The sequence below is a fragment of the Gracilinanus agilis genome, chromosome 6, assembly GCF_016433145.1.
Source record: "Gracilinanus agilis isolate LMUSP501 chromosome 6, AgileGrace, whole genome shotgun sequence".
Classification (NCBI taxonomy): Eukaryota; Metazoa; Chordata; class Mammalia; order Didelphimorphia; family Didelphidae; genus Gracilinanus; species Gracilinanus agilis.
In genome coordinates this window covers 11779356-11794719 of record NC_058135.1, presented here as the reverse complement: position 1 = coordinate 11794719, position 15364 = coordinate 11779356, and the positions used below count along the sequence as shown (strand labels likewise).

The following is a 15364-nucleotide window of genomic DNA, read 5'->3' as shown; positions in this document are numbered from 1 at the left end:
TGCTACTCACCTCGGTTTTAGGCAGACATCAGCCGGGATTCCCACCCACGGCCCCGACGCTCACCCGAGGGAGTCCCTTATGAGTTCTCCCAATCTCGCGAGCCCGAGTCGGCAGAGCGAGAAATCAATGGCTGAGGACTCCCGCATAGGAGCCGGGAAGGTGGAAGCCAACGCGGCGCGGCCGCAAGTCCGCCGCTCCCCAAGCCACGCCCCCGCGGCCGCGGCGAGCCTAGCCCCGCCCACCCCCGCTTCTGCGCAACCGCAGAAACGCCACATCTTTCCGCGCAGTCGCAGAGGCGGAGTCTCCGCGCTACTCTCCGCCTTCTCTCTTCCCTCCGTGGCTCCACAGAGTCGTAGCCGAAGAGAAGGGATTCCCTCAAGCCACGCTCCTCCCCGTGCCCGCACAGCCACCGAGCCGGGAGCACAGAGCCTCATCTCAGGCCCCGCCAGCCCCCGCAAACACACTGAGGAAGCTCCTCCAGCCACGCCACGCCCCTCTTACTCAAACCACGCCCTACTAAGACTCTGCTTTTACCCAACCACGCCTCCTCATTCCCCTCGTAACGAGATTTTCCAAAACACGCGAGCGTCCTGTTCCTGCGCAGCCGCAGAAGAGCTGCCCCAGACCCACCTTAGCCTCGTTCCCTCTTCCTAGGCCCCACCCCCGTCCCCCACGCGGCCTCTCCTCCTACAATGACCCTCGTCGTCCAAACTCCGCCCACCAAAGCAAGGCCCTAAGTGGGCCCCTCCCAGAATAGATGGCTGGAGATAGGCACAAGGCAGCCCCCACCCACTCTGGACCGGAAGTACGTCACCATGGTTATAAAAGCGTGCGCGGAAGCGTGTTCGGTCTTTCTATGGCGGGAGCAGCTGGAGGTTCTTTTGTGGCCGTTGGGGCTGCGGCACTGGCCGCGTCTGGCCGACCTGGGTGAGGGAGCGGCCGTATTTAGGGTCCATCAGGGCTGGTCGGGATTGTGTGGGCGATCAGCTAGCGCGCGAGAATGGTGGTGGGGTGGACATGGGACCTTATTTCCAGATCTGCATGGGGGAGGTCAGGGACGCATGCGCCGTGTGTTGGTCCTGAGTGGCCTCACGTGATGGTGCTGGGAGCCCCTTAATGTGCGAGGAATACCGGAGGGAAACTAAGGAGGTGGCTGGGGACACGCGGCGAGCTTCCCGATATTTGTTATGATCCTTATATAGGGTGAAGGAATGGGTTACAGGGTCCAGGGTGGGGCAGTCCTGCCTAGGGAGAGGCCTGTCAGTGGCCCCCATCCCAGGGGCCCCACTGCCCTTGAGAAGGAATTTGGAACTCCCAGGCCTCTTCGAATCTCCATGTATCCTTGGGCCCTGCCAGCTGTGGCAGTCTCCCTTCCTAGCCATGGAAGAGCATTATCTTGCTTATTGGCAAAGCTGTCACCATTTAATTGGTATCAGATTCTGACTTGTGCAAGTAACATGCCTTTTGAAGCTCTTGTTTAAAAAGTTGTATTATGGTATGCAGTTCTAGTAGTGCTTAGCAAACTAATTGTATACTAAAATTCCTAGGTACGTGGACAAAAAGGGAAATGGAAGGAAAGACACAAAGTAAGTGGTTCTTTCATAGATTTTGGTATGAGGGATGGAGGAGGGATAAAAGTTGGAGAAGTATCATTGTATGATAGTAAAGCTAGCTTTTTAAATTAGTTTATTATAATACTTATGTCAGGTTAAGAAAGAGCACAAGATTCTTTATTAAAGTTTTGAAAAGCGTAAATTTGACAAGTATATTCATATTAAGTTTCATATTAATCTTTTCCTGCAGGCTTCAAGGGATTTGGAAGTGGTAAGAGTGAAGGGTCCTGTCTTTGATTACTATGGCTCCACTGGCTACAAGACCTTACCCTTTGTTTTGTGTTTTATCAAGAACTTTATAACACTGTGTATCTTAGCTATCTCATTCTATGTACCACTGTAGAGGATGAAAACAATGCCCTAGATCTGAAAAATTAGACAGCCCTTTGGATCCCTTTCTGTGTGTATATCTTTAACTTAATTGCTTTCTCTTATGCTTATGGGCTGTATAATTTTTGCAATGGGGCTAAACCTTAAAGCACAGGATCTATTGAAAGCTGAACTAGGGGAGTATGTATGCTTTCCAGTTGCTGTACTCCCCCTAGCTAGCTTTGAAGAAATACAGCATTTCCTTTTTTCAGCTGGTCTCTGAGATTATTAAACTTCAGTCTTTGCAGTCAATTGGTGGGTACTATTCTCTTTGGAATCCCAGTTTGAGAAATGCCCTGATAATTTGGTGTCACGTGGAATGGCTAACTTCTCTTCAGGCCATGTTGGGTCAACAGGATCAGGGAACTGAGATCTATTACTAAGGTAAAATTTCTTACCCCTGACAAACTTATTTCCCTGGCCCTCTTGAACTGCAGAAGTGGGGTAAGTCATTTCCTCCGAAAAGCTTTTTGTCCTCTTAAATCATTTCAAAAGTGGTTTAGATAAATTTTTCCTAATGTTTTCTGGCAATCAGAGACCTGGCTTCTCCCTTTGGTGGCTAAGCTAATTGAGAATCTGTCTGCCTCCTCTAAACTAAACCAGAGAAAGCCATCTATACTTTATGGTTCCTCTGCCTTTCCTCGTACTCTCTTCCAAGCCCTCTGCATTTCTGCAATCTGGCTTTGTCTTCATTCCAATGAATTGCTCTTTTGCTCAGTGATTTTTTTAATTGCTGGATCTAATGACATTTTTCTCGATCATTATGCAAAACCTAACCTTGTTGGTTATCCTTTCCTTCCATGTGGTCTAATGGGGTTTTATGACTGCTTTCTAGGTTCTTTTACCTGTCTGACCACAGTCTTTTCCTGGTTTTCTGCCTAGTTACTCCACCTGAAACTGTTCTGGGCCTCCTCCCTTCTCTTTGTATTATCTCAATTCAACACCTTCCATAAATTCAGTTATCTATGCACAGTTGATTCTCAAGATCTATTCAGCTCCAACTTTGATCTCAAATCTTTCCCTCCCCCCACAGCTTCCTGTGCTCTCAATGATTCTTAGCTCACAGCTGCCACTCTGGCTGCAAGCCCCTATCACTTATCTGTACTGTTTTTGTATGCCCTGGTAGACCTCCCTGATTCATGTGGGTTCTTGCTTCCTCCAGAATCAAATCTAAAATCAAGTTTGGCTTTAAAACTTTCACAGCTGGGCCTTTGCAGCCTATATTTTACCCCACCCTTCATTTGTCTTCATTATGTTATGGAAATTGGCCTACTCAAATGTTTCTCAAACTTTGGGCTTACTACAATCAGACTCCCCATCCTAGATGCTCTTCCCCCATCTTGTCTTTCTTTGAGATCTCAAATTCCACCTTCAAGAAACCTTTCTGAAACTAGTACTCCTTCCCTCATTAATTCCAATTTGCCAGGTATACATCTTATGTACATAGATGTTTTTGTCTTTACCATTAGAATGTGAGCTCCTTAAGGGCAGGGTCTTTGTATTTTCCAGCACTGAATGTACTGTGGTGCTTGTTGACTTCACTTGGCAAAATTATAAATATCTTGCTTTTGACCTGAGTGTGAATGTCTTTTAATGTGTCAGTGAAGGAAGCCAATGAATGTTGAGGGGTAATGATGCCAGATGTACCTGATGAGACTTGTTGGGATAGATTGTAGAAATAGTTTTTGTTCTTTTCCAAAAATAGCCCTCTGAAGTAGAGATCTTTGGTTTGAAAAGACTAGAAGCCCACCTTAGATTCTGTTGGCACAAATGATTGAAATTTACAGTTAGCCAGGACAACTTGTAGAACTCATAGGATGCGTGTATTGTGTATGCCAAGGATGATGCCTATGGACAATGGCTCCATGAGAGGTTATTTGATGTGAGGAGCTTTTTTAGAAGACTACCTAAGTAAAATAGGAGTGGATAGCCTACATTTTAAAGATAAGAAAGTATTAGTGATAACCAAAAGGATTTCCTAACAATAAATTGGTAATAGCAAAATCAAAACTTGCATTCCGGCCTGATCTCAACACCTTTTAAAACCTTTCTAGGAAACCCTTACCTCCCTTTGACCTATCTTGTAATTTATCCCCATTCTATCTTATTGGGATTTCGGGAAGCCAGTTTGCTGTTACCCTGCCCAACCCCACTCCAACCCTTTTTCCTTCTAATCTTCAATGAAGAAGAAACAAAGACTGTTTCCCCTTGTTTCCAAGAAATTGGGGTAATCAATAAACAGATGTACAATATTCAACCTACTATGCTGATTTTTATGGAGTACTATGTCCTATCCCCCCCAGACAGTAGCTGATAATATAACAATCTGGTTCAGCAAAAGCAGTTCATAATCTAAGGGATTGGTAGAAAAGTAACCAGAGACTATGGCCCCTTCTCCCTCCCTGACTGTGCAGGGAAGTAGGTGACAGGAAAATTTTTAACCAACTTCAGTAAGGCCAGAGACTGAAGAATATATATATATACTCGAAAATTTGTCCCTAACATCAGAACTGACATGAAACCTGTAGTTGGGTATATGGGTTACACGCAACACCAAATAATAAACTACCCCCTTTTTTAACACTACATTTATTTCTTTTACTTTTTTCCCCAACAAAACCCTTTTTGTAGGAACGTTTCATTAGAAACTTGTTTATGTCTTTATTTTTGTAGCACCAAGTATACAATTTTTCTTTAGTAGTAATGTGTACAAACAAATAAGTACAAATGTTTAAAAAATTAGGGGGCCAGAGTGGGTTTACCTAACATGGGCAGGACATCACGACACATGCTGTAATTTCTCTGATGTATTCTGGTAATCTTTTACCTGTACGGAGTAGTGGGCCATTTGGTGAAGTGATAGAGGACATTCAGCCTGAGCCACCAACTAGGATCCCTCATTAAACAGAATCCATACAGCCCCATTAGGTAACTATGTAGCCCAACAGACTTTAGAAGCTGGGCTGATAGGGGAAGATAATCCTCTGGGCTGGTACAGTCACAGCTACTGTGAACCCAGATCTGTCATGAACCAATGGAAGAAGTGGCATTGGAGGTCTGGTGAGTAGCCCCAGGGTTGCTCCCCACCATTCTATTTAAGGATGCCAAGTCTTTTCCTAAAGAATCTGGATCCATGGCCTGTGGGGAAACAGGGTTGCCTGGCTTTCTTCTGACAATCAGAAAATGGAGATCACTTCTACTTTTTTGTTCTTTCTGAAATAACAGATTCCACTTTAAGGCAAAAATTATGTCCCTCATTAGCATGATCTACATATATTTTTAGTTCTTTCAAGCTATCAACTTCAGTCTCCTTTCAAAATAGAGGATTTCCCAGATTTTTCAATCATGTTCATCAAGCCTTCGGTTTTGTGTATTTTTGCTCTTAGCATATTATGCTAAATGCACTTATCAGATTTTGAAAAGACAGTGGCTAGGTGTTTTAGATTCTTACAAGCTGTACTAATCTGGAAGCAAATTGATGCTTTTTCCAGTATTTTTCTGGCAAAGAATCAAAGCTATACCTAGTCATGTCTCTGGGAGGAAGGAGTGGTTTATTTGCAAGAGGAAAACCTTTTCCATCATTCAGATAATAAACTGATTGAATTTCCATCACGGGACACTAGAAGAACTTCTTCACAATACTCCTGGGAGTCAGATTCCTTCAGCAGCTCCACACACACCTCTGGTAACAAGTATACTCAACTGTGGGAGGGGAGCACATTAATGCCAAACTCATCTCTAGACAGGGCTACTTTGTCCTTCCCTCTAACACTGGTGCTGGAGGGAACCAGCCCTTTAAAAGAGTGGCAGAAAGATAGGACTAAACTAACTACCTTTTTTGAGGATTTTGAATAAGAAGCCAAGAAAATAGGAACTTAAAGATAGTGCAATGGAAAAGGGTACTGGTCTAGAGGTGGGAATTGGCAGCCCGTTGATTCCCTTGGCATTTCTTTGATGAACACAGCATTCTTACACGGATCAACTTAATCTGAATGGGGTTTGGGTCCAAGTTATGAACCTAAATCTCTGGAATTTGAACCCATTGAGAAATGACAACTCTGGGGAATAGTCATCAAAGTCCTCTCCACTAAAGGGCAGGAATTTTGTGTTCACTTACTTGCTGTTTTTTCGGTCTGTTTCCTGAGATGTGCAAATAGAAATAATTTTAATCACTGCTTGAGCCTTATCGAACTAGGTGTTCTCTTGCCATACCATTTTCCATTAATGAAAAAGATAATTTGGCCAAGTTATTTAATATTAATTCCTTCCTATCCCACCCCCAATTTGGTATGTATTTCTTTTTTGTAAAACATTAAGGAAACTGGTGAGCAAATGGCCCTGCCCTCTCACATTACAAGTTAGTGAAGCAAAAATTTAAACTGAACACTACCCACAATCATTGACCTTGGCAATGCCTCTTTCTCCATTCCCACTCCCCACAACCAAACTTCCAATTCCTTTTTGCCTTTATATTCCGGGAACATGGGGTTCCCACAAGTTTACTATGAATCCTCCTTGCCAAGCTGAAGAAATAAAGGGTTCCTCAAACTGCCTGTTTAGTACCTTTATCTGTTGTGTGCTGCAGCAGCCAAAGGTCCTCAATACAAGCCCTAATCTGTGTACCTCCTGTGGTTTGGAATCGACCTGCTTGATGCTCTCCCTCCCACCCGTTCCTTGGCCACTTAATGTATCTGGTTACCACAGACTCCCAACAACTGGATTAAAGCTATCTTGATTTTCACTGTCCCAAACCCACAGCCTGTTCTGTGGGACTTTGGGTACATGAGGATACTTCCTGCGAGATTTCCACAAACGCTTCACATTCATGCCACAAAAAAGATAATGGAAAGTCTATTCACATGCTCTTCTAATCTGTGTTCCCTTATGCTGTTTAGTCCATTCACACTCAATACCCAATTTGAGTCACCATAATCTCCCGCTTTAACACTTATCTCTGCTATAGTTGTCTCCAGGTTATTTGGTTATCTATGAAGCCACAATGAGCTCTGCTCTTCCCTTTACCAATTGAGACTGAATCCTCTTCTGTGACCCATCCTGCAAGTGTGCAGTCCCTTTGCTTCCCTAGTCGTGGTCCACTTGCTTTGGTATTTGAGGCTTATGTGTTTCTGACCAGGACTCTGTCAAGGTGGCAGAACCTCTTCCTTAACCCATGCCTGCCACCTTGTGTCCAATGGTTCTATTAACCTTGACACAAATTCTCAGTATCCATTTGTAACAGACTGCTTCCTCATTGGTCAAGATCTGGAAGAACTGGGCTCCTTGTACTAGCACCTAGATCTCCTGTGGCCAGCTGGTACCCTAATTTGAGATCATCCACCCTCTATGACCTAGGACCACTGTCCTCACACCAGCACAATGACTTGAGAGAAAGTTTAGACTAATATGGCTGCCACGGACATGAGCATCCTCACTGCCTCTTTCTGCCCATCCCATATTTGAAAAGTGAAAACCCCATAGATCATTGTGCCCTCCCATTTAGCTTCATAGTCCAAACAAGCTTCCTGCCCATTAGTGCTTCCTTCTCAGCTGAATTGCATTTATGTCCCATCTAGTGGGCCATGTATGCAAAGGAAGGCTAATAACTACAATAGGAGAGGAATGATTTTGTCACAGCATTCATAAAATCTCTGCTTCCATTACAAGAAAATGGGCAACCTTGAAAGGGTTGACAAAAGCACCCCTCCCTGACCAAGTATATTCTAAAGAGCACTTCAGACCAATTTCATTAAAATTTATTCTATCCTTGATGTTCAAGTATTGCCTAATGGTTGTTTTCATGTTAAGTGCATGGTAGAATATTATCTTGCTAGAGCCAGTTCTCTTACCAATAGCAAAGAAATGGATCTCCACATTTATCTCTCAGTTTGAGATCTAACCAGGGGTATCCACTTCACTTCAGATCTTAATTGCAAGATAGCTAAAGCCTTTGGATTCTCTCAGTTCACACTCCATTCCATCCCCCATCCTCTCAACATGTAAAATGAAAGAACTTAGAAGTTAAGTGAGTATTGTGAAAAATTTGTAATGATTCCGAAATGCCTAGAAAGCCTACCTTGGCTTTCTGGAAGTTGTTGGAATGGCCAAATGGAAAAAAAAAAATGTTCATTGTGAGTTAGTTTTTAGAAAGCATATGCCAACTGGTCTTCAGTTGGGGCATGAATATGAGGAAGCAATTTGATGAAGCCAATAACTATAATCCTGTCCTCTAACCAGAATTCTTTCTTGTTTATGCAGAAAAGCCCAAGATGCCTGGATTGAGCCTAAAATACAACCCTGTCCCAGTATCTGACCCAGAGACCAAGTCCATATCAAAATTCACCACTGGAAGTCCTCTAGCTCTGGTAGAAAAGGACCCTATCGAGTTGTGCTAAGTCACCCTACAGTTACAACCAAAGAAAAGGTTGTGTGGATACATATGAGCCAAGTGCAAGTCTCTTTTTTGTTGGATACCTTATCAGTAGGGAATGGGCCACTTTAGACTACTGGAAAATTGAAGAGAATTCAAAGGTACATTATATGAAATCCTTCCCTTCAAAACTGGGATGACTGGTTGCTTTTATTTTCCTAACTATTTATGCTATTGGTCCCCTGAAACTGTGGTGAAACTCTAGACTAATGTAAATCTTAACTATGCCCATCATGAAGGGAGAGATGATGAGTATGTTCCCTATTGCCCTAACAGTGCTCCTAGGATTTGGCCTGGCACGTCATGCCCTTCCACAGCATCCCTTCATTACACCTATACAAAGGGCTGTTACTGCAGCAAACTTAACAGATTTTTGGGTCTGTCATAAAGTGGGTAATATGGAAACCGAGGTTTCCCTGATCCCTATACCAGCTCCACTATCCCATTGGATCAATGAATCCATATATGGAGTATATTATTATTCTTCCTATTCTAAGTACCAGTATATGTGGAAATACACAGGCCAGCCCCTCTCCCCAGAATATGGAAAAGGACTGAAATACAAGGTACACGTGAGCCGCACCTTTTATACGTACCAAGTTGCAGGACGTCCACAGTATCGAATACAACACCGAGGTCAGTATCCATTGTGCATCCAAAATGACAATGGAACGGTATACTTGGGCGATGTTCCAGAGGACAGATGTGCCCAGACCCTGTGGTTTGACACTGATGATGGCACATGGGAAGTGAGTCCTGGATCGAATAGAGGAGGAAACCTAAAATGTGGGAAGACCTCCCCAGTGACATTCTGGGACAAAGAAAGATACTCCAACTTCACCATCCTTCCCCTCAATTATACCTCTGCCAGCTGGAAAAGTGAAACAAAGAACTATCATGATGATACTTTATATGTTTTGGCTGAAGGGGGAGAGATTGTCCACACCAACTTTAATATGTCAAATTGTCCTGACGAAAGCTCTTTTGTCAACTTCACACTTATATACCAGATGTTTGAGTCTATACTCTGTGGTTATAATGACACCCCTTGGCACCATTTGACTCATTCGTGGAAAAATTTTAACAAGCGATGCCCTTGGTATTTTGAGACAGGGACTCTGATGATTCGAGGGAAAGAACGGTGGTCACCAAATTCCACCTGGGCCCACTATTCTGGTAACAGACTTACTCTATCTCTTGCACACACACCTGGGCTTTATTTCATTTGTGGTGATTATGCTTACAAAGCTCTACCTCCAGCATGGGGAGGAACATGCACTATAGCCTATCTTGTCCCTGATCTACAGATACACAAGACCTTGACCTCTACACCTGTCCCCAACCTTAGGAGCTTAATTAATCGAGTTCATAAACCCACCACCAATCCTTTGGCTGAGAAACCCTCAGGCTTCCACGCTTTCGCCCGAGCTTTGTTTCCATGGCTTGGGATTTTGGAAATTGAGAAGGCAATAGTGAATATGTCTGCAGCTGTAGAAGAAGGCTTCAGCGCCACCCTTGATGCCATATCCAACCTGCGGCTAGAGGTAGACCCCCTGTCTCATGTGGTGGTTCAGAGTCGGATGGCATTAGATATGAAACAAGCCCAACAAGGTGGAGTTTGTGCGTATATCAACACTATGTGTTGTTTCTATGTTGATAAAAAGAACCAGATAAGTCAAAATGTTACTAAGTTGAAAAATTTCATGAGCACAGACTCTGAGTAGGCCAGATTTGGTGAGACTCCAAAGGAGTCTCAAAAAGGGTTGGGGGGGAAATTGTGAAGGATATAAAATACCATAGGTCCAAGGGAGAGCCCTATGGAGTGCCTTAATATGGATACCCTTATTAGAAACTGATTGGTTTCTCTATATTGCAGGATGCTGCCAGTTGGCTGTGTAATCTCTGCTATGGTGCTGAGCCTTATGGCACAGGGTCGACAAAAGACCAAACCCTTATTTGAGGAGTCGTTTTCCAGCTAGTGGCTTCTCAACTTGGCTTTGAATAAAGGATTTACCTTTTCAGCTGGTCCCGGAAGTAACTGACCCAGTCTGTGGACCCAGCTGATGGGCGAGGTCCTTCCTGGGCTTTTCTGGACCCTGGGTTGAGAAATGCTTACCCTTATTAGACTGTGAGCTCCATGAAAGTGTGGATGCCATATACATTTTGTAGCTTCCATAGCATCCAGCAGCACTCTCTGTACACAGTGTCTGCTTAATAAGTACTGTACTGTATTGTCCAATTGTTGGTTTTTCTAATGATTGTCTGTGAGTAGTGTAAAAGGACATACATTTTAACTTAAATGTTTGTGAAGTTTGTTTTTTATAAGTAAGTTTTCAAAATAAAAAGTTTCCAAAATGAGATATTTTCATTTTTTTTAATCCTTACCTTCTGTCTTAGAATTGATGCTGAGTATTGGTTCCTAGGCAGAAGAGCGGTAAGGGCTAAGCAATTGGAAACAAATTACTTTCCCAGGGTCACACAGCTGGGAAGTGTCTGAAGCCCAATTTGATCCCAGGTTCTCCTAACTCCAGGTCTGGTGCTCTATCCACTGTGCCACACCTAGCTGCTCCTGATATTTTTACTCTTAAAAGATCAAATTTAGGACTGGAAGGAACATTAGAAATTATCCAGTCTAAGTCTTCCCTCTCTTCCCTCCCTTATTCTGCACCCCTAGTTTTATAGAGGAGAAACTGTTAAAATCATTTGCCCATAAAGACTGAACCTGACAGAACCTGAACACCACTGGTCCTCAGATTCCAAATCCAGTTATTCTCTCAGCCACTTTGCATCCTACTTCAACATGGAGTAGATACTGAGCTTCCCATGCAATAATTCCAGTGACTGTCTTTGAGCCTGATGACCTCAATAACCTATAGACACTTGGAAATAGAAGACCTTAGTTCGTCCTGCAAATACACAGTGCATAGCTAATATGCATGTTCCCTTTTGTGTTTCAGAACCTTGGTATTCTTTATAATAAATGCAGACAGAATCCAGTCTTTCTTGGGCAGACTTATCACCTCTGGCATCTCAAGATGGTATTTAAAATGCTACTTCAGTTCTAGCCTCATTTAGAAATTTCCAAGAATGCATGACTAGGATCCCCATTGAATGCCATTGTTTTAATCCCACAACAGCATAAAATGATAAGTTGTGAAAAAGCAGAGGACTTGGAATCTAGAGAGAGAAAGGCTTTGAACCCTGGCTCTGGCTCTTTTCAAGCCCTGTGACCTTGCACAAGTCAGTCAGTCTTAGATTCCTCATCTGTAAAGTGGGCATGTTTACCTTACAGGATCCATACGGAAATCTGAAAGTATTATGGAAGCTGTTATTAAAAGCTTTAGAAAGTAACAGAACTAGGACCAGGAAAAGCAGTTTAAAGATTTCGCTTAACTCCCTCACTTTAGGGGTAAAAAGGAAAGTAAATTTTTTTCAAGGGCTTGGTGAACACTCGATCTGTGTCCAAAGCCTGCACCAGACTCAGGAACTGACCATGGATGAGCATTAAACATCTGACTGTTTATTGCCACTTCTGTGACTCAACAGAAGGAATGTCTGCTTCATTAAGAGGATCCAGTAAAGTGCCTCACGAGCCTTTAAAGGCTTTAGAAACGTCAGAGGTGGCTAGCGTGGTCATTTAATCCAGAACCACTGTATGGGTTCCATGTAGCCTCAGCAGGGATAGGGACTGAACCAGGGTTAGGTGATCTACCCAGAGTGGCAGATGGGATGTGAAAGGCAGAACTGGAACCCTTCCCCAGCTGCCTCTATGTTAAATGACCCATTAGATGGATCTGAATACAAATAAAAGTATTCACGTCCATACCTGGGACTGGGCTTTAGTTTTGCCTAAGGGTGCCTTCTGTACTTGGCTAGAATTCAACTAAATGGGATCTTGTAAGCTCTGCAGTCCACACCTAACCCCCAACAAAGTGCAAATGCCATGGGTACAAAAATTTCTAGGTAGGCCCTGTACATGACTGACGATTGAAAGGCTTTACAGATTTACCACAAATCGCTTGCATGCCCAAGATGTAATCAACAGATACCCAAAAATGGGTGTAAAAAAACCACTTTCTTACATATATAAGAATTTTTCCTATTAAAAAGGACCAGAAATTTATTATTAACAGGGAAAAGGGCTAGCATTCGATATGTATGTCCTGCCACTTCCCTGGATTCTGTATATTTCATTTTGTTAGGGCAATAAGAACATTAGTTGTTTTTTGTTTTCGTTTTTGTGGGGTTTTTTGCCACTCTCTTTTAATACTTTCTAGCAACAGGACTTTCCAGGTAATATTTCCCCATGTATATAGTAGCCTTCAACTCTGTACCACTGGGGCATGAGCAGAACTACAGGCTGGAACCATGAGGAGTAGCAATGGGAAGCTTTCTCCAGGTTGAGAAAGTGCCTCGAAGGCACTACAAATAAACAGTAAGAAAATGCTGGGCACTGGTATCCTAGCACAGTTAGGATGTAAGTGGCACTCATTGGGTTTGGACAAGCTGGAACTCATCCCCAAATCCAGAAAGTGAGGAGGGGCGTGGGGGTTCTGGATGTAAGGTGATCGTGTTTTTATAGGTGGCCCTTTGGGATATAAAATGTTCACCTGCCTTTTTAGGTAGAAGGCAATGGTTATAAAATATTAAAAGAGAAACCAACAACCTTAGCCAATACTAACTATTCTAGCTGAGGGTTCATAGAGGGTTTTCAAAGACATCAGGAAGAAAGGCCCAGTTTCAGAAATTCCTTGATAAATATTAGAACATGATGTTCTAATATGTTCTAATATGGTGGAAAGAGCTGCAAGAAACTGTAGGAATTTTGTTTCTGATTTATGGCAATATTCCCAGAGTACACTGGACGCAAACCCCTTCAAGGTTTGAAACCTGTCAAAAGAACTCCTAATTGATGCCCAGAGGACCTAATGGCAGATGAAGGTCAGGGAAACTTTTAATCTGAATAAATTACCCGGGCATGTACGGAAAAGTGCTGCCCATAAGTATTTCTGACTCATACCTTCTTCCCCTTGATCATCACGCATTGCAGAGCAGTTGGAGGAATATTGCTCGAAGGAAGCATTCTGTTACCAGTGAGGAGATAAGCGTAAGAGCCACAATCATGTCAATACAATGTTATACTTTCAATATGAGAATAAAGAATTGCATTGTGGCTCCCACTGTGATTTGGACAGCTTCTTGGGGAGCTGTCCCTTTTGCATTCAGGGGGCACTGGATGGGCAGTCTGAGTCACCATTTGTTTTGACCATGTGTTGACCAGACTTGTAAAAAGGATCTTCAGGCAGCAATGTTGAATGGGATTAAAGAGCAATCTCAAGACTGAGATTCTGAGATTTCTGCAGGTGGTGAATGTGAGCTCTCACAGATCTGCTTTGCATCTCCTTCCCCTTCTCCACATATTACTGGGAAGACGCAGGATGACCTTGAGGTCTTTTTAGCCTTGCTTTACCACATACTAACTTGCAAGACATTAGGGAGGGGAATCTGTGATTTCATAGGTTTAAAGAATTCCCAGGTGAAGAAATGCCTCCTACCAATGCAGGTTGGCAGTCTCTGTCATTTCTAGCCTGAGAAGGCTGCCTAGAACACCGAGAGAGGAAGGCTTTGCCCTGGCCTAGGGTCTGACAGCCAGGATGTGTCAGAAGCTAGGCTTGAATATGGCTATTCCTGTCTTCAGAGATCCATGTCATCCTGCCATGCTGCGTTTGGGAGTAATAAGCAAAGGGTAGCTCATTCTCCCTACTGAATCAGAAGAACTTTACGTATTTTGAATCAGTCACATGAACATTAAGACTGGGTGACTGACTGAAATTTAAAAGGGTCATTCCAATGTCTGAGCACATTTCTGAGGTTCTGCAGAAGACTCGAAGCCCAATATCTTTTTTATCTTGGGGGAAATGCTGTGGAATAAGAGGAGATCATAAAGAAGGCCCAACCAAGGCGGCAAACAGCAAGAGGGAATTCGGTCTACCAAGTTGAGACAAATCAGATCCTATTTTCTGCAGTCAGTGCTGAAATGGAGGCATTCCAACCCCAACCCCATCAAGCCTCAGCTTGATGCCAAGTCATTTCTTTGTGCACAGGAATCCTGAAACAAAAGTAACGGATATACAGCCTACATTCAGTATTTATAAATCAAAATCATGATACCAAGAAGTAAAGTGTGTGTGGGCTGGCCACAACTTTCTTTCAGCTGTGGACTAGCAGTTCATTTCAAGCTCCACTGAATCCCAGGGTCCTTTTCTCTTGAAGCTCCCATGCTGCACTCTTCACAGATTGGTGACACTTTTTATCCAGGGTACAAAGGCAGAGACTTTGGTATAAACACCTGGAGAATCTTTAACGCCACAGCCGTAACCCCAGGAAGTGACTCCAAACACAGCCCAGCTTTCTCCAGGTCGTTGGCACATCAGGGGGCCGCCACTGTCTCCCTGGCAGCTGTCCACATGGTTCTGTTCCTGCAGACTTCCGGCACACAACATCCTCCCTGTGAAGCGACTCTGGTAACGCTCTTCACAAAATCTCTTGGGAAGTAAGGGGATGGCTGCTTGCTGGAGGGTCCTCGAATAGGCTTGTCCTACCCAGACAGACCAAAGAGCAGGTTGAGTCAGTGCCTGCACTACCAGAACAATGCTTCTAAGGTGGGGGAAGCATTATGTGCCCAGGAGAAGCTGACCTACCCTTTGGACTTTGGAAAAAGCAGCAGACTCCTGCCCTGCCCATCACTGGGATGTTTCTCATTGCCAAGGGACAACGAATTAAGTCAATCTCAAGAACTGACGGGCTTAGTGGGGCAGCCCAACTCCCGCCAGCAGAAGGCCTGGGCAATCTGCTAGACTTTGGATCACAGATTTAGAGCTAGGAGGACAACCTGCTCATTCAACCCCCTCATTTGACAGGTGAGGAAATGAAGTTCCCAGGGGGACCTGGAAG

At 43.7% G+C, this 15364-nt stretch overlaps 2 protein-coding genes and 1 non-coding gene across 5 annotated transcripts in view; 2 read left to right on the top strand and 1 right to left on the bottom strand.

Moving 5' to 3' along the window:
- Positions 1–862: 862 nt before the first annotated feature.
- Positions 863–10696, top strand: LOC123251546 (endogenous retroviral envelope protein HEMO-like). Of its 3 annotated transcripts, XM_044680837.1 has the most exons (4): positions 863–928; positions 1549–1587; positions 1805–1825; positions 8239–10696. In XM_044680837.1, exon 4 carries the CDS (start codon positions 8635–8637, stop codon positions 10132–10134), a length of 1500 nt encoding a protein of 499 aa, XP_044536772.1. In that variant the 5' UTR covers positions 863–928; positions 1549–1587; positions 1805–1825; positions 8239–8634; the 3' UTR covers positions 10135–10696. The 3 variants fall into 3 exon arrangements, 2 of the variants coding, with proteins under 2 accessions (XP_044536772.1, XP_044536771.1); XM_044680836.1 differs by lacking the exon at positions 1805–1825; XR_006506508.1 differs by lacking the exon at positions 8239–10696 and having other exon boundaries at positions 1805–1991.
- LOC123253170 lies at positions 1332–1462 on the top strand. Its single transcript, XR_006506558.1, has one exon. It is a non-coding gene; the product is annotated as a small nucleolar RNA SNORA24 (small nucleolar RNA).
- Positions 10697–14329: 3633 nt separating the features above from the next.
- The window catches only part of PRSS12 (serine protease 12), a 95673-nt gene continuing 94638 nt past the window's right edge, over positions 14330–15364 (bottom strand). The window contains exon 13 of the mRNA XM_044680550.1: positions 14330–15008. Within this exon, the coding sequence (XP_044536485.1) occupies positions 14701–15008 (308 nt within the window). The 3' untranslated portion in view covers positions 14330–14700. The remainder of the gene's footprint in view (positions 15009–15364) is intronic.

Coding starts and splice junctions, on each gene's coding strand:
- LOC123251546 (XM_044680836.1), top strand. CDS start 8,635: ATGCCCATCATGAAGGGAGAGATGATGAGTATGTTCCCTATTGCCCTA.